This window comes from Odontesthes bonariensis, chromosome 13, assembly GCF_027942865.1.
Source record: "Odontesthes bonariensis isolate fOdoBon6 chromosome 13, fOdoBon6.hap1, whole genome shotgun sequence".
Lineage (NCBI taxonomy): Eukaryota > Metazoa > Chordata > Actinopteri > Atheriniformes > Atherinopsidae > Odontesthes > Odontesthes bonariensis.
In genome coordinates, this window is record NC_134518.1 from 11,222,950 (window position 1) to 11,242,328 (window position 19,379).

At 43.0% G+C, this 19,379-nt stretch overlaps 1 protein-coding gene across 2 annotated transcripts in view; it reads right to left on the bottom strand.

Moving 5' to 3' along the window:
- Positions 1-4,629: 4,629 nt before the first annotated feature.
- The window catches only part of gpc3 (glypican 3), a 126,076-nt gene continuing 111,326 nt past the window's right edge, over positions 4,630-19,379 (bottom strand). For both annotated transcript variants that reach the window (XM_075480932.1, XM_075480931.1), the window contains exon 8: positions 4,630-6,253. In XM_075480932.1, the coding sequence (XP_075337047.1) occupies positions 6,078-6,253 (176 nt within the window). In that variant the 3' untranslated portion in view covers positions 4,630-6,077. The remainder of the gene's footprint in view (positions 6,254-19,379) is intronic.

Below are 19,379 nucleotides of genomic sequence, written 5' to 3' on the forward strand. Positions count from 1 at the left end.
TACTAAACGGCGAAGAGCACATCGTAGCTGCTTTAAAACCTGAAGAACGAAATCTTGCAAGTGGTTTAGTGGCCACGGAGTCAAAAATTTACAGGTCTGTTACTTACACAAACACAGGTCAGCCCTGTTAGCAGTGGAGCAGATGTGTTTCTAATCTGCAGCTGTCTGTCATATAGCACATCCGCGGTTGTAAAGTTCTGTAAACAGTTGGCTGGGAGAGTAGTCGAGATGTGTACAGGGATTACAGTCGAATCAGCAGAAGATGCAATACAACAAGGCCAAATTCCTGCATTTCAGCCACACGAAACAGGAGGATGGGTTTTTCTTTTTTTTTTTCTTTTTTGGACAAATCTCTAGAGTGTTTCGTCACCGCAGCGGGGACTTGAATTGATGCAATTTCTGCTAAAAATCCAATCTTTTTTGCATTTCAAGACGCATTTTGTCGCAACTGCTGTCGTGCTTCTCTCAGACTGTGACCTTTGCCCTACTTGCAGCATAGAAAAAAAACCCCAAACATTTGAGTTTATTTTTTACAGATAAGTTAAATCAATAACGTGTCAAAATCAAACTGTGGGACTTTTGAGTCACCACAACCCCAGGCCTCCGGCCTCCTCAGCTTTAATCACAATCTTCATTCTTAATTGGAAACTTGGACACGCCCGCAAACACCCCAAACACTACTTGGAGTTGAATTCCATAAGGTGCGCAAATGATTATTAACAATGCTGCGTTCTGATCCCTTCATCTAAAAATGATATATTTATATTCATAACAAGACTTTTACCCCCTGCGTTTAAACATGCTTGGGCTTGTGGGGTGCTCCTGTGTTTGTGTGTGTGTGCGCACACATTTCCTTTGGTCTGGGGGGTAGCAGCACTTGGCAAAATGGCATTCCTCCTTTTGTGTCCGCATTCCTGAGGCGGCTCCATTCATTCTGTGTGACTGCTGGCTGCTGCAGGGGAAGCCAGAGGTTGCTGAGGAGCAGGAGGAGGATGCTGGAGCTGTGCGCATGGGAGAGCGTGGGCCCGGTGCGCCTCTCAATAGACCCACAATGGGTAAGAAAATGGTCTAGTGCCATGGTAATTAGACATGAATGAGCTTTGAACGACATGACATGTCTCAGGCTTTTCCCCCTGGTAAAGGAATTTCAACATCCAGCTTGGTAAAAAAAATTAGACTGGACTGGGGAGCCCATACACACCCTAAGCACCTGAATTACATGGTTATTTGAATTTATATGGACTGTTTGATGAGCCTTCTAACTCCCCAAAGTTACTCCAACTCAAACATCTTTTTGTGACTGAAATAGTGCTGAAATACATATTCATAGGTGGTCAATCACTCAGACAGAAAATGCAACAATTCCTCATAGTCAGCTATTCTCCCTGCTCCTGCTGACTAACATCAAATTGACCTTTCACTCTCAAGATGTGGGCTGTTTCAACATTGCCCGAATATTACCCTAAGAAAACATGTGAACTCTGCATTTCAATAGGCCTGTTTGCCCATTCTCAAGCTTCGCATTAGCATTCAGAGTGTAACCCCCCATCCTGGGTTAGCTGCTGCTCTCCCTCCAGCCAGCGTTTGCTCATCTCCTAATAATCAGCCTCTCTTTACCATCTTAAAAGCTGCAACCCGGCTCAGGAGAGAAAAGCACAGCTGGATGATAATGGTTTTTTATCTAGATCTGCTGAGCAGTGGGTGTGAAAAGTTACAGCAGAGAGTTGGGGTACAGAAGCCGACTGTGGAGTGTGTTTGCTGGGACAGGTGTGTCATGTGTGGAGCAGTGAGAGACTGACCTTGTTAAGAGGGCAGACAGGCCTTCAAAATGGAGACAAAACACAAACAGTTAGGACTAATGAACCTTGTTGAGTAGATGAGCATCTATTACCTGATTAAGGCGAATTCCAGGGGGGGGGGGGGGGGGGGGTCTAATTAGTTTCGGTGTAAGAAAACCTCACAGAGAGGGGCTGAGGGAAGCTCTTCGGCCCAGAGTAGTTTCTCATCTGCTGGGAGAGAGGAATACAAATCCTAACACAAGCACACATGATTCACATGGAGCTTTGAAGATTCTAAGAACTGAGAGACCAGCACAGAGACAAGTAAATTATATGATTCACAAGTGGCTTTGAAGTGGATCAGAGGGTGAAAGGCCCATAAAGCAATACATACACGTACAACACTCTTAATAGAATCTAAAAGGTGACATCCATTTTCTCTTTGTTTTTACTTGCACCTCATGGAAAATTCCTCCCTGAATAGTTAAATCTGATTCTCTTTTTTTTTTATGTTTTGTTTTCTCCAGCCTCCCTTTTACACTCTTAACCCCAGTTAATGACATCCCACATTTCACAGGATATTCACCAATTTAAGAAGACGTGCTGCCTGGAGGAGAGTCACAGCAAGTCTTTATTCCAACAGCATCAGTTTCACGTTGTATTTTATGGTTCTGTCCATATTTCGGTGTAAAATTAGCCTCACAGTCAAACTCAATTGTAACTTCATGTCACTTAATTCATTCAGCCTGACACTAATTTCTTGCAGGGAGGGAGTTTATTTTGTTTTGTTTTGCTCAAACTAATCAGAAGGGAGTGACTTCTGTCTCACCAACATCATTTTCAGTTGATACAGAAGCTGTGGCCGTGGTCACTGAGAGCATTCTGCTTCAATTCCACAATTGAAAAAGGCTGGTCTAAGGTAAGTCCACAAACAGAAACATGTACATTCAATCTCACCAACAAGTTTTCCTTATTTTTCAGCCATGCCTGCTATGCTCTGATTGGTCATTAGGACCAACACAAACTGCTAAACCAACTCAGAGACGTAGGTTGTGCAGTCAGTCGGTCTGATAACATGCTGATGTGAGGAGTATCTGACCAGTAATCCAGACCAGTCTCACCTGAAACACGACACAAATAAAAAGTGGAAACTTCATCAGCAGTGCAATGGGAGTTGTGACTCAGTAGATATCAGAGGAAGGAAAAGGTAGCTATTGTGCAATTTTTGAGGCATTATTGTAAAAACTGCTTGGAATTCTTTTCTTCTGAACAACGTACACATTTTTTTTACGATCTGTCAGGAGATCCCTTTGGATACAGACACTGTGAAGAGACTAAATGCAAGACATTAAAAGCACAACGTTACAGAAGTTGTATAAGCCATCAAACACTCACAGTATCATATTTTTGACCATTTTCTTAAAATACATTTCTGCTTGAGTTCGGATTTAGCCCTTGATTCCAATCAGGGAAACTTTGTTACCATTGACATCTCCCAAGTTTGATTACATGGTGTGTGGTTGAGAATCACAGAGGCTGTACCGTAGTTTTCAGATATTCATATCCTGCGAAAGATAACCATTTGTTTAGCTGAAGAAGGCTCGTCCAGCAGCTGCATTTCTATCTGATCCACCCCGGCTGCTATTGCTGTACAAATTGGCTGGTGCTGTTTGAATAATGAATGACTTCTTGATTGCTGGAAGCTGTGTAAAGTCCACGCAGAAGCATTCTGTGACACTGAGGAACTGACCCCGAAACTCTAATGCCGTGTTAGATGACACCAAATGTGTTTCTGATATTGATAGCTGTATTGCTGCAGTGGGAGAGAACACCTCAACATGATCTCACATGTTCGGGAGGAAAAATCAACAACTGAAAGCACGCAAGAGTAAAAACCAGCACATTTTTCAGGCTCAGGCCGAAACACCTGCCTGCGCCTCCATGGAGCAGCTGCAGTGTGAACTGCTACATCACAGTTTAGTGTGGTCACAAGTACACCAGACCACAGTTAACCCCACCCTAATGTAATGACGGGTGTGAATGGGGTGGGTGGTGAAGTCCAACAGACTGGAACATCTAAATGTATAGAGGTCTAACCTCAAAGCAGGATTTTTAGATACTACTTTCTGGACTGATGAGAGGGTTTAAAGGGCGAGCATTTTCTTTAAAAGCCCCCAAAAACGTATATTTTCTCTTTTAGCTTCTGACATCAACATTAAACTTAAGGATATATTTGCCAGATATCTATTTAAATAAAGTACCTTAAGATGTTGTAAAAATACTCTGGAAAAGTCCTGTACTCAATGTGAAGCATAAAAGTAACAAAAATGTACTAAAAGTCCTAAAAGTAAAGGTTTAGAGACGTGCCCCACCTGCCTGTTCCATTGTATGTCATTAGATTACCATTACTAACACATCAGTCACTCTGGACTTTTTTGTGTGACTAATATTTAGTTTCATTATATAAAACAATCCGGTTTGGTTTCCAACAACTGATTTGTAAAAAATACTCCAAACTTTGTGAGAAAACTAAACGATCAATGTGGTTGACAATTTTCTGTCAATCCACTAACTTATTAATGGAAGTGGTATAGTATAAACTATAGGGTAGTTTTATATACTATTATATTTTCGGTCTTAAAAGTTATTCATTTTCTATCATAAAACTTAAGATAGAAAAGGACTCCTCTGCACTTTAAATTTGTACCACGGTACGGTATTTGAGCGAGTACAGTTCCATCACTACTGAAGTTACAATTAGAATTTTTCCTTTTAACGACAGTCAAATTTTTATGTTTTTCTAAAATCTTTTGAACACCTGAACATACAGACACACGACTTAAACACAAAACAGTAAAACATATTTAATTTATTTTACATTCTACGTTATCCATCAACACTCATCTTGAAAACAAAACAAACAAACAATAAATAAATAACCTTAAAAATGCGCAGTATTTATTTTTTTTTTAAATCCACTACCAGTTTCAGGTCCAACGTTGGTCATGTCCTTCAAACTGGTTGTAAATGACTGTTATGATGACAAAAACAGGTGGAACTATTTGTCCTCATGAAACCAACATCTTGTTTAGGTAATCTAGAGTCAGGTCACTGGTACTCAGCATGCCGGCCATCGTTACTGTTAGTAACACCTGTGCTGATAGGACAAGTTACACAGTTGGCTGTGAGCACAGTCAAAACTGACAGCTGTGAAGTAGCAGCAGATAACTTTCCGTTTTTTAATTAGTGTTCCTCCACACACCCATCGTGCGCCCTTCAATATAAACAACGAGCGGGCCGGACTCAATTTTTCTTCACACTTCATTTTGAAAACCAAGCAAAATCAAACAAACGGCAACATGAAATCTGGCTCCTCGTTTTAAACTAAAAAACACATACGAACACGAGGTTAAATACGGAGGCCGGACTTTGAAAACATTCAGTTCAACGCAAACAAACATAACAAGATCAATTTACACATTATCATACATATTTATATTTTGTAATACTGCTCGTGTTATGCACGGGCCTTAAGGATATGCAAGAAAATTGCAGCGATGCGTCACAGTTCAGCCAGTAGTTGAATCCACAAACCAATATGCTGCAAATGAACACGACATGAACACAAAGAAACATATGTCTGTATACGTGTACCAGCTTTAAAAATGAATCAGCCAGTGGTGCTGGAAGTGTGGGGGAATTGATCTGAAATACTTTGTCACTAGGACATAAACAACCGTCAGGAAAGACAGATTTAAGCAATAGCAGAGCGTTTTAAGGAAAAGTGTGTCTTTAATAAGTGACTCCCAATGAGCTTTTGGGAAGGGGAAGCTCCCTAAAACACCCAAGGTCCAGTGTTGGCACGAGATCATTGGCTGTCATGAAGGAAAATGGCAGCAGATGACTTCTGCTTCTTCCGGATTGTCCCTGCAGGGCAATAGCTCGGTACAGGCAGCACTGTTAAAAGGTCCGCTGTGTGTTAGGTCCTCACTAACAGGTGACGATGAGGGTCTCTATCACTTTGTCACTATACAAAGGAGGTGAGGAGGAGAGAGCACAAAAGTTTAAATAAGTATGGTGTTGTTATTTACACGATGCACATGGGTGTATCAGGTGTGCTTTCAGGGGTTTGTTAGAAACAAATCAAGCAAATCAAGTTCTACTTGACACAGCTAAAAAGAAATGGAACATTTTCTGTTGGTCACGCTTCCTTTGATGAGCCGCTGGACTTGATGTCGGGAACGAGAGCTCCAAAAGCCTTGCCACTTTCCACACAGTTTGTTGTGAATCTTGAATGGGTCAGTGGTGACAAAGCAGAAGCAGAGTGAGCGCTATAGGTAGGACTGGAACCAGGTAGCTCCTCCACAATGGAGCCGCAGGCGAGGAGACGCCTCCGGCGCCGGCTGTGGCCAGCCGAGGGGTCAACAGCTGCTCCTGGAAGGTGAAGTCATCCATTGCTAGGTTATCCGAAAGGTCTGAGAGGGAGACAGACAAAGCAGGAGATTGAGGAGATGGGTCAAAGATAAAGAGGAGAGGTAAAATAATACTAAATATTAGAGGCAGGGAAAAGGACGGAGACAATTAGAACAAACACAGTGACAAAAGCTGAAAAACACATGTCTGTCTTGCTTTTGCATGATGTCTTAAACAGCTGTTAAAACAATGTTACATCGGGAGAAACCAGAACCCCTCATATAACCAGATGTTGCATGTTATTTTTGTAGACACATGCTGAACCACACACACGTAAATTTTACTCGGAGAGTGTTGAAATGTGGATTTACGTGGTGAGTTGCTGAAAACAAAAAATAGAAATAAAAACCACGGAGGCTGCCTTAAGTTAGGGCTCAGAATCAACCTAAATATTTTTGACCGATTTGTGCCCAAGTATAATGAAATAAAACAAGTGGGTAAAACGCTGGTTTCATGACATGTCACACAGCTCTACCGTCTGAAAGTGGTCTCTGCCAGTGTCACAATATCTTGAGAAGGGGGCCGATGACCCAAATAGAAAAGATCCAACTAAAACTTTTTGATTTTATGCGTTATCTTGGGTGTGTTTAAGGGGAAAGAGAGAGTAAGAGATTTATGGTATGTAGAGATAACACCTGGAGCTAGTGGAAGCAGCCAGAAAAGTGTCGATCCCAACCCCTTTGAAATGACACTGTAACACACAAAGTACCCTTTGGCGTTATTTTAAATATAGCAGGGCTGTAACACGGTGGTGTAAATAGTAGTAAAATAATTAATGCGATCAAAAATAATAAAAAAACAAAACAACAATCTCACACTTTGGGTTAAATTTGGTGGTAAAAGAGAGAAGAGGACCCAAAATGCAGACAGCAAACTTAACTTGAGGTTTATATAAAAACTGAAACCATAAAGTAACAAAAAACACTAAAGAAAAAAAAAATGACGGAGCAAACCTAATGGAGAAAATCACTAGCAGTGAACAGAACTACAGAGAAGATCAAAGTAAGGGTGACGGCAAGGATCTGACAATAGAAACGGAAAACCAAGGAGCATATACAGTATGCTGGGATGGCTGATTAGGTGAGTGGATGCAGGTGAGTAACAAAAACAAGGCAAAGGTGATGAGGTGATGAGAGGCAGTTGAGGACATCTGGGGTAGTGATAAGTAAACTGAGCAACTGACTAGAACGAGGACCAAAACTGAAAAGAATGCTGAAGTAGGACAAAGAACATGAGCGACCCAAAAATGAACCAACAAACCCAGAACATAGACAAACCAATACACAAAAAAACCTGGATCATGACACTATCAATGCCAAACTTTTAGGATATCTCCAAAATTTGGGTCGGTAATTTCCACCTCTTTGTGGGGCTTACGCAGGACAACTTTATTTGAACCGATAAGTATGAGAGTCTTTTAGGAGAGATTCCAACTCTAGCTTAGATTTTGGCTATTTTCAGTCCTTTTTACCAAGACAGAGACTCTTTGTGGGTAATTCCTTCATGTAAAAGTATAGGAAGACATGTTGGGAAATTGCCTTCTTTTCACTGTGCATTAAGTTTTGAGGTAGACCTGGGAGTTGTTAAGCTTAGCTTAGCTTAGCATGCAGAGACAAGGGTGTATCGATAGCCGTAGATTTTTTTCCGTGCGTTTGCAGCTATTGTCCACATGCAAATGCAATTTTGGGCACTGAAACCAAACTTTTTGGAAAAACGGTTTTCACTTATTCCAACTAAGATATACTGGAACACTGGGGATTTTAGCTCACAATGTCAGATTGCACACTGCTACATCCTCGGTTTAACCTCAGAACATGCACATCTTCTCTTTGTTTAGATAGCAATGGCAGACTTAGCCAAGATAACAGTGGTGCTAACCTTACTAACATTTTTACATGTCTGCACACATTTTACAGTTATATGCTGATTATGTCGCATGTATTATGATGTACACTACTACATTAAACAGCATGACAACAACACAGAGCCTTATGACAGCGTTGAAGGTGTTTATGACCAGACCAAGTCGGACCTGGAGGTGCTGGAACAACTTTGAGAACAAGGTGGTTTAGAATTCTAAATTTAGAATTGATGTCCAGACATCACGGTTGCATTTGACTGAGCTGTACAGTCTGCCGTACATTGAAGGGCAGGAAACTGTTATGTACAAAGTAGTGGTCACTCTGGGGAAAAAAAAATTCAAAAACTAGAGGAGGAAGTTTTTTATTCTAATTTCCTATTGTGTGGTTTCTCCTTCTGAGCAGAAGCATTGTTTGCCACAATAGCATCACTTAGAGAAATAATTGCCTTGTTATTGGGATCAGTTCTGATCATGTTCACAAGGCTTTTTGTAGACATGATGCTGATTAGATTTAGTCTTAGTGATTACACTTTAATATTGAAATGGCATTTTTTTTACTCAACACGTCGACTTTAATTCCAAATCGAAAGCCAACCTTATTCTTCCTATTTCAATTTGTTTTTCTCCACAAGTTGAAGGTGGAAATTTGTGATTAGAGAGAAAACAAACAAACTGCTCCCATTGTTCCTTCCTCTATGTGGCCCTTAGTAGATCACCTGTGAGTCCTGTCAAATAAGGTACATGCTCCCTGTGCTACTTAGCTTCAACTGTGTCTGTATGGGCAGAGATTTCTTTTGTAAACGTTGCTGTGTGGATGTGGTTTGTTTTTTTTCTCTTTGGAACTGAAGAAGGAAAAATACCCATGTCTGTGTGTACTTTTTGCCAATCACAAATGACAGCACACAACTCTGTAAACTTGACATTTATACAGTCTGGGTTGTGCTATTTGTGCTATTGGATTAGGAAATGCTAAAGAGATTTTTAAACTTCAATCGAAGAAAAACAATATTTTTTCAAAATTTCAAATCTTCCAAAAGAACTGTAAAAAAGCCCTACATAATGTTACCTTGAAACCTACATTTGGAAAACTAAACTTAATTTCATTCCTGAAAAATCTAAATGAATTCCAAAGCAGATTCAATGGGAAAATGAATAACAGTAATAAAAACTAAAAAAAAAAACTTACAGTATCCTCAAAAGCTAATAAAATGGTTCAGTCTCTGAGTCTAAGCTGAACTGAATGTCACACACCAATGCACCGAGCACTTGGTAGCAGGGATGGTGTAGATAAGATTACAACTGTGTGGGTCTGTGCACTGTTTGACACCAATTATACCATCCAGTGAAAGCAGACTGCCATCTTATAACTATGAGTTTCACTTCCTTCTCCACAACTACTGTAAAAATCCCTTCAAGCAAAGCAGATTACACATTTGCTCATTTGGGAGGTGAAGAGGGGTTAGAGTCTAAGTGTTGAGAGTGAGAAGTGAAGGTTTCTTCCAATGATAGCCTAGAAAGGTAGATGTAAGTTGCAAAAAGTGACTAATTGTCTGATTATTCTTTTTTTCCCCATTTGCTTCCTTCCTCTCCGTCTGTTCTGTAAGAAACAGTGACTTCATGGTCACCTGCTGCTCTGCTCTTACTTACTGTCGTCTTACCGCTCTGCATCCACAGCTGTTTCCCTAATGACATTGGGCAGATCTTCCTCCCTATAAGTGTGTGTGTGTGTGAGACATATTCTGTACGGCCTTGTCTCGTAGAAGACTGTGTGAAACACTAAAATCAAGGGGCTGAGTTATGAGATAGGCCAGGAGGATATCAGTAATAAAGCTGGACTATAGTTAGGAACGCCAAGTATGGGCTGAGCTGTCCCCTGTCAAGCCAGATGCAGAGCAAACACACTCACTCTCACACACACACACACACACACAATGGAGGATTTTTGAAATACCTCACTCTACACGGTCTTGGCTCTGCTCGTATACGTTTGTGTCTTCAGACACACACACACACAGAATCATGCACTCTGTCAAATCTGAGCTTCTAAAAATAACAGATTGCTCCTAATTGAATTAGGTGTCCCATCTGATCCGTGCACTGTTTTCCCTTGTGCAAGAAATCCAGTGGGAGGAAGTGGCTTTTCTGAGCCACTGCGTGATCAGAGGCAGCAGTTATAAGTATGCCCAAAGCTTTGACTTGCTCGTCTTGTGTAGAAACACAAAGAATAAGGGCCTTTCTCCAGCAACTCTGTTCCCTTCAGGCCTCTATGCTGCCAGGCACCATCTTAAATAGAGGAGTGAGGCAAATAAATAAACCTCCAAAGCTCCAAACTGCATTTCCAACAAATTTTTGTGCGGTTACGACATTGTTTGAACACTAGCCAGGGGACAATTAACTTTTTTTCTCCTCCTGTGTCCTCTGACATGGCAGTGGGCAGACATTCTCTGGAGCTTTGAAAGGCCGATTTGTCACTGTCGAAGCGGCACACTGTACTGCCGAGCCAATTAAGCTCAAGGTGCAATTCGATACAGCTTTTATATACACTGTGGATAAGAGGCAGGGCGCGGAGGGGGAGGCATGCGTGTCTGCATTTGTGCGTTTGTGTGCGAATGATTGAGTGGGGTGGGTACAACCGTCCCTGTGAGTGTTTGTGAAAAAGCGAGAGACAAAGTGGGAGAGCATTGTTGTTGGTGTGCTTTACAGCGGCAATAATGCGAGTGGAAAAAAGAAAAAGGAAAAAGAGAGGCTCGGTTTCTGAAAAAGGAAAAAAGGGGGAAGTCTTTCTTTATAAGTTTAAACACTTCGACATGAGTAGCACCACAGAGGGGCCTTGTTCTGCAGGATTTGAAAACAACTCAACTGGGACTGAAGACTATGCAAACTTAGATCCCCCTACACTCCTGCGCCAGGCTGGGACTAATAATATCGCGGTATAATTAGTGATGAACACCTGTGCCTGTGTGTGTGGAGCAAAGTACGGACAGAGTTAGATTGACTGAGATTTGGAAATGCAGACAGAGGGAATTCAGATTCACGTTCTTTCTCTCCTTCTCTTTTTCCTTTTCTGGGCCTTTTAGGGAGGAGTGAGGATAATGGACAGACAATTAGGCAAATAGATGGATAACTCTTGGCTATAAAAACAGGCACCGTCCCAGCTGTGATTAATGTGACCAATGTGGGCCCTTGTGGCTTTCAGCAGAACAGAGCCCTCCTCCTGCTCATCCATTCAAACCTTCAATTTGAAGACTATCACTCTGCAAAGCACGTCACCTTGCTAGAGTAACCCTGCTAGTTTTATCGTGGCCTTATGAGCTCGAGTTACGACCCAGGGGAAGGGTCAACAGTCCACCCATTGACTGGTAGCGCTAAAGGCCTTGGACTCTGAATGAGCAGGCACGGTAGTCACATGCGAGTCAACAACCGTGGTAGCAATTCAAGCTTTGAATTTATGTTTTCTTTAGTGACCATTCCTAGGGAGAACAGGCCCGATGCATCCAGACGCTGCGGTTTTCAAGCAGGGGAGCGGATGTTTGTTTGGATCACCCCAACAGGTCAAACAGAGGCTGGAGTGCGAGTCCCATGTGTGTGCGTGGTGTTTCTGTCTGTCTGCAAAGGAGGACAGAGAAAAAAGGAGGGGGAGCGAGTCTGGAGTTTTGCTTTCAGCAGTGCTCGGTGCCTGAGGCTTATCGTTACAGTGTGCAGTTGTCACAACAAGCACACAGTGTAAAAAAAATTGCCACAGTGAGTCGGGAGCTACAGTTGAAGATTACATGTTACAGAACCCATCTTACGCTGTCAGTAAACATGTTTCTTCAATTGAGCTAAATTACTTCTCCAGAGTAGGCGCACATCAGTAGCCAGCTGACAGATTATTACAGCCCCTCTGGCGGGAGTGTACCTTCATGGTGCTGTACAGTTTATTCAGTACACGTGTGCTATGCACAAAGTCCTTTTTTGGGTCAGATAAGTATGTGGAATGTTAAGTCTCCAAACACAGGTGGTTCTTATGAAACAGGAGAGATGGTTTCGATTGCTACATTGGCAGACGATGTGTGCACATAACACACCTAAGCTGGTCAAATTTGATTTTGTTTTTCAAGATTCAAGTAAAGCAAATATCTTATCACTCATCTCAAATCTGCAAAGCAACTATTCACTTTGGTATAAACTCAGAAAAACTTAGGAAATTAGGAGCTTGTGTGCAATCGTTTGTCAGGAGCCAACATTTGCAGTGAAGAAAGTGGTTCTGTAAAAACATGATAGGAGCTGGGCTTTGCTTCCGAAAGGCTAGCTGATAACAAACTGGACAGCGGTTTTTGGCTGGTTGGTCACGTTGCGTGACTCTGATTATACTGAGACTGTGCTCCTTGATGGAATGGGGCGAGATGCCTCTGTCTATGGGCTGGGGGGGAATGTGACCGTCTGCCTCCCCACCCACAAGCCGACCACAGGGGCGCTCGGAGAGGCTGGGAATGTTGAGCCAAGACAAACGGGACGCCCAGAGGAGGCCCTGCCCCTGGCCTTTGCAACAGCACCGCTCACTGAGCCACTCTGTCCTCCCGACTTCCACAACACTCACTGTTATTCTAGACCGAGGGACCCTGCCACACAAAGGGCAAGAAAGTAAGACAGAGAGATGCCGTGTTAAAAAAAAAAGGGCTGTGAATATAAGGAGATAATAGAGTTTCGGTCATTTTTAAAACAGGAAAGAGCAAAAGGAATTGGATTAAGTCAGGAGACAGGGTGAAGTTTAGAAAAACACAAGGAAGATCTAAATCTTTAAAACTTTAAATCCAAACTCACAAGTAATTTGCAGGTTAACTCTGATAAGAGTGGAAAGCATCCTGTCAAAGTTGTGAAAGCAACCAATCACGGACACTTTCTACATTGCGGTTTGTGGAACAAATGCAAGTCAAGACCCCTTAATTAACACAGTCATTGAAAAGAGGGGGTGTCAGCCAGGGGAGGACGAAGATGTTGCACTCGTTGGCCTCTCCCTGCGCTGTCCAAATTACATTCACTTCAGTGTATTTATAGTCCCCGCTTCCAGCGAGCGGTTAATATGATCATAGATAGGAGAAAGAGAAGAAGCTTGAGGAGTGGAGAAAAGTTCAGAACAGTCACGTAAATTTCAACTGCGAATTCCTAATATTAGCAACCCTGTGGAAAAAAAAAATGGGCAAGGGGCGAGAGCAGTAAAAACCATAACAAATCAAACATACAAAGAGTTGATTCTGTGCTGAGGAAAGGGAGCATTACTCAGGGTGGGGAGCTCTGCCGCGCACAGAGAAGGCCTGTGAGCCAGCGCCGAGGTCAGTGCTGATCCAGGGTCAGAGGTTGGCAGGGAGAGTCGTTTAAGTTTCTGAACAGACCGGACAATGACCGCTTCTTATCAGAGCAACAGACATTCTTTGGATGCTATCTTTATCTCCTAACGTGATGGCCCTGACACGCGTTTCCAATCTCTTCCTGGGTCCGGCAGAAGGTGCGGTGAAAAAGATATAGCTGGGAGACTGAGACATGTTTATTGTGGAAATGTCCCCGCCGACAAACAAGCACGATTCGCCACACATTCCTGCCGAAAGGCAGACGAGGAACGAAGCCACGTGTGACAATTTGGCTGCTCTGACTGTACACACAGAGAGCTGTCGGTGTGCAGTTTCACTATCTGTCTGAGCCCTTTTTAGTGGTTAGCCTGCGGTTTCCTCCAGCAGCTCGGAGTACATTGACAGCACAACTCCTGCGATGTTCACTGCGTTGTCGAGTTAGTTTCAAGAAAGGGCTGGAAAAACAGAGCAGAAGCAGTCCATGGGGGGAAACAAAAACAGGACAGAGAGAGAATTTAAGACACAGGTGAGAGCAGAGGGTTAACATGTGAAATGTAAACCACTCGAACCAAACTTTTAAGACATTCCCACAAAATGGCTTCTGTGTGTCACTGTGGCGGTAAGCAGGAGAGCAGCGGGGCCTCGAGAATGGTCCCGCTGTGTGGAGAGTGTTTGTGGACTGCGGCGGAGCTGATGGACACGACCCAGGAATGGGCCTGGAATCAATTTACTGCTTCCAAAAAAGTGCCTGTGAATGTAAATAAAGCTCTTGAGCAAACAAATGCTTTTCCAAGACGCGCACTCACAAACACAGAAAAATGCCCGGGCTTACGAAACGAATCAAATGCCGGTGGGCCCCTCATGTAAGATGCTGAGAACCCAAGTAACTCTGCGCTTGTATTAAAACCAGGGCTCTTCTTCCTGCCTTCTGGCTAATCTTAGGGGTTTTATCCCTGGAGTGATTTGAGAAAGCTCCAGTGGAGGAGCGTTAAGTGGTCCAGAGGATAAATTCATCCCCTTGTTCCTCTCCTGCCTCTTTTTCCTCTCCTTTCCCATCTTCTCCATACTCAGGCCCAGAGCTGTGGACACACAGGGCCTTGTGGCCCGTTCCAGTGTGAACGAGATGAGAGACTGCAGCCCTTACTAGCCAAGCCTGTTTACACAGATGGTGGCAAGCTACATTATTTTTGCGAGGGGCGTGGAGGAGGTGGGGAAGGAGGAGGATTGGCTGAGTTTACAGAGGTTGTTTTATAAGCTCAAAGAGAGATGCTTGTGGGGAACGTTCTGTCAGAATATTTCCAGTTAGTTACACATTATCAGCCTCTCCACTATCACCTAGATTTTCAAAAGCTCCTCTCCTCCACAGATTTGACCTTTTCAGCGATTCAAGGCTTCGCTGGAAAAGTTATACACCCTGTCTTGGAAGCAGTTATCAAAATAAAATCATTATCAATTATTTAAAACACAAACAGATTCGACTTGGCTCGAGTGTGATCATTATGTCAGCCACGGATGAGAGCATTTTCTCCAAATCTGTTTTTGGAGGCTTTTGACTGACTTACACAGAACAGCAACATCTGTTCCTTTATTTCTCTGAGAAAAAGAAACGATCATCGCGCTTTTTCACAGCCTTCGATTCCATAAAACGAAGCTTTTCAGCGTCGGACTTTGCTGAAAGAGGTTTTTTTTGTTGTTGTTGTTTTTCCACCAGTGTTTCTGGTTGGTTATGCAAGTGGTCATAAATCAACAAGACCCAAGAGTCTTTAACTGTGCTGGTCACTGTGAGCTAGTTGTAACACCAGCAAGCTGCAACACTCATGACATCAAAGCTAACATGCTAAGACTTTTAGGAGATATCAAGTTTATCAGTCCCAATCACAGAAAAGACAGAAGTGAGTGTGGACAAAGAGCTGCTTTGTGGTGGAATTAAACTTAGTGTTAAAAAGTTTTAGGCTTGTCTACATCTACAGGTTTCCTACTTATAATCTTTCACTCTGTGTGGGGGAAGAGCACCGCAGAGGGATACATGCATGCTACTGTGAATGTGAGCATAAGCGTAATCTTCTGGTGTTCATATGTTGACATTTGCTAAATTACAGAGGTGCAGAGTGGTGGGAAAGCTCTACAGGCTGTAAAAGGACATTGACATACCTAAAACAACACTGCCAGTGTGGCTGACAAAAAAAAACGTCTTTAACATGTCAAGTTAAGCAAAGTTGTTATTGCCTTCAGCTTGAGAGCAGTTCATGGGACTCGTACTGAAATCTTTGTTAGCCGAGCAGATGTGTCAGCATTTCAGAGGAAAAAAACGGAGAAAAACACAGATGTAAAATGTTAGAGCCCAATCATTTGGAAGTTGCTTGAATTCTCAACAGAAAGGATTACAAAGACAACTCCTGACATTTCCAAAACTGAAGAATCTTATCGATCATCTCTGAAACATGTGCTTGTTTTGAACTCAGTTTCAGCTGTGTATTCCTTAAAAAGTCGGGACAGGGCTCGTTTATCACTGTGTTGGATCACCTCTTCTCATAACACTAAATCTTTGAAAGTGAACGTTTTCTCGTTTTTCTAACTTGACATATAATTAATAGCTCAGAGCCTCCTTTGTTCTTCTTTTTTTCCCCCGCATTTCACATTTTTCTTTCACTTTGCAAACAGTTCTATTGTGCGTAAGCGTCTCTGGAAACGGTGTTGGTTTAATCCTGATGGAGGCTTTGGTTAAGTCTGCATGTTTTTTGTGCTTCTGTATTTCCTGTCTCTGCATGAAAACCACAGAGGACTCCGCTCATGTGGGCACCCAGATTCCTCTTCCATCCAGACACCTGCAGTCTTCCACACATCTGCATTGTCAGAGGCCCTCTCCCTCTGTCTGACCCCAACCTGTGGATCTAACTGGTAACCACATGTCGGGAACTCTTCTCTTGCAAGCACATTCATAGACGCGGCAGCTCTGAGAATCAGCTCTATGAAACTATATGGAGCTGAAATAAGGGTGAAGCAGCATACGTGGCGGATGGGTCCAGTGCTGCTAATGTCAACAGCGTTTGGCTTATAACTGCTTTGATGAAGACATGTGGCGAACACTGCTGCGTAGGACCGGCGCCGTGTGACTCACCTATCAGGTGCAGGGGGTCAGGGGTGACAGCTGCAGTTGATTAACATACCAGGTTCTCTTATTGGCAGCATGTACGGCTGTTAATTCGACCCACATACACAGTAAAGAATGTTTAGGTTTCCCAGCGTATCAACCTTTAGGGCTATCAAAGGCGTTTTTGTCTCTTTCTGTTCTTTCCCCACATTCTTTCATCGCCTTCCTCTTTTCTTTTGCTCCTTTGTTCTTGCCAAAAAATTTGGAGCGGGCCTGAAAGGTGAGCCCGGCACAGCCTCTCATCGTAAGCTGCGTGTTTCACATTACAGGAATATTTCCACTCTGTGTTTTACTAACCTCTGGAGCTGATAAAATGCTATGCAGCTCCCAAAAGATGCTTTCCTTCGGGGTGCTTACAGTGACCGAACGTCTGAGCGCAGAAACATAACAAGAGGTCTATTCAATCGGCTCATGCTGAGCATGAGCTGAGCGAGATGTACCAAAGACCCGCCGAGTTCAAGAAGAAAACACGAGACAGAGCTCTGAGTGCAGACCCAAACTTTTCCATCAGACATTATATTATGCGCCGACCAGCAGCTGGACCTTTGGGAGAGGAATGTTGACCATTTCTTGTCTGATATAATATTCTCGCTGCTCAGCAGTCTTGGGTCTTCATTGTCATGATTTGAGTTCCACGATGCACTAATGTTTTAAATTGGTCAAATGTCTGAATTGCAGGCTGGTCAGTTCAGCCATGCTGTTGCAACAGATGTAGTATGTAGTTTAATGTTGTACTGCTGAAATAGGCAAGGCCTTCCCTGAAAAAATATGTCATCTGGATAGGATGCATAGTGTTACTGGAAGTGTTTATTTTTTGATAATATTACTGTATATGATGGAACACTCAAAGTCTTTCCAGTTATACATTGTGATACAATATTCTGACATTTCTTCACAATTTGTTGATGCAGTTATTTTCAGGTAGCCAGACCTCTGCCCATCTTGACTTTTTTTTTGAGAGACTCTTGAGAGCTTCTCGATGGTGCTCTTTTTTTTTAAAACCAACTAAGTTACTGAACTGTTGGTACTTTTCAGTAGCACTTTCTTCCCCAGCCTTTTGTTGCCATCATCCCAACTTGAGGTAATGTTTGCCATGAAATCGTTAAATGTCCCACTTTCACCATTTGATGTGGTTTTTTTTGTTTATATGTATGAAATATGCAAATCGTTGCATTCTGTTTATTCACAGTTTACACCGTGTCCGAACTTTTTTTTCTTTTAGAAATAACATTACAGGTTATCTATCAAGCAAAACTTAAAGAAATTAAACTGACAGAGCTGATAAGTTATCTAAAATTGTATCTTAATTTTTTAAATGCAAAATTATAGTGTTTGCGAAGCCGCAGTGAAACTTTACGACTGAATTTATAAAGGGAGGGGGAAAAATTAGGTTAGTATGAGGGTATGAAGAGGGGCTTTCAGAGAAATCTGCAAGCAGGTTTGAGAGGGGATGGTGGAGCGTTCTTTGTTTCCCACAGAGGCCTGACAGTCAGGGGCCAGGTGTGCATGAAAGCATCGAAACGCAGGTGAGCCCTCATCATGAGCGGAAAGTCAGATGAGCCATGTGGAATCCCAGATTCGTGGTTTAACAAGCCCAGAAATATTCCTTGATGCGTGTTCACAGCGACCCTACAAGGACCCTCTGACAGAGCTTTACGTCACATTGCAGTCTCCAGTTTCAATTTGGTAAGACAGTGCTGGATTCATAAACATCAAAATGCACCTTTGTGTAATTCAAAACACTCCTACAAGTAACCTAAGATGGTAATGCTAATGTTAGCCAATGAGTCAGCTGACTTTATGATTACATGGGCTCACTTGAAACAGTGAGCATATAGTGCAGCAAGTGACGAGTCATTCAATCATCTGACCATCACCAGTCTTTTTTAAACACTGTCACATGGGCTGCTGTAATTGATTAAAGCTGGTCTGATGGTGGTCTACAGCTGTTCTATACAGTAATCTAATAGCAGAATTCAACACACCAACTACTCAAATACACGATTAGCATTCTTAATATTTAACTGTCATATCACCACAGAAGTAAGGTTGAAGGCAGGACTGGGTCTCGTGTATCCATCTTAGTGCATGGCTGTAGGTCTTTCTTTGGAAGGGTGGGCTGGGTTGTGCGGGGGGGGGGGCGGGGGGGGGGGGGGGGGGGGGGGGGGGTGTCCCTGTCCTGGAATAGCTCTACTGGCCTGGAATGCTGAGGAGAATGTGTAACATGGGGTCTGACTGGTCGGGAGGGGACGCGCTTGTGTGTCTGTGCATCTGTGTGTGAGTGGTATTAGTTGTCAGAGGGTTATGGAATCTGCGCAGTGAATGGGCGAGGAGGGATCAATCATTAGGCCCATTTGGGAACATCCTCTGTGTGGTCAGTAGGTTGACAACCAGGCTGTGTTGGGGCCTCAGCTCTGCGTCTGTCCTGTCTGCACCTTGTTGTTGTGGCTTCTGTCACCGTTTCCCACGTCCTGTGCGCATGTGTGTGTGTGTGCCACTCCATCAATCCGCTCCCAGCTTTGTGAAACCAGATCTGCCTCGTCCATCTCAGAGGAGCGGAGCACAGACAGGCAGCCCATTAGGCCTCATGCTTTGCAGGTTGACCTTTGAACTCCAGCCCCCTGTTTGACCAAAAGGGGCTACGCAGCCATGCTAGGTCAGCATTTTGCTGGGTCATGGCAGGCTATCAGCAGCTATCTGCGTAACAGCCAATGAGAGGAGACTCCTCAAGGTCTACAAACATTAATGCCTCTTGTATAAACAGGCACAAACAGCTGTATGTGCCTGCA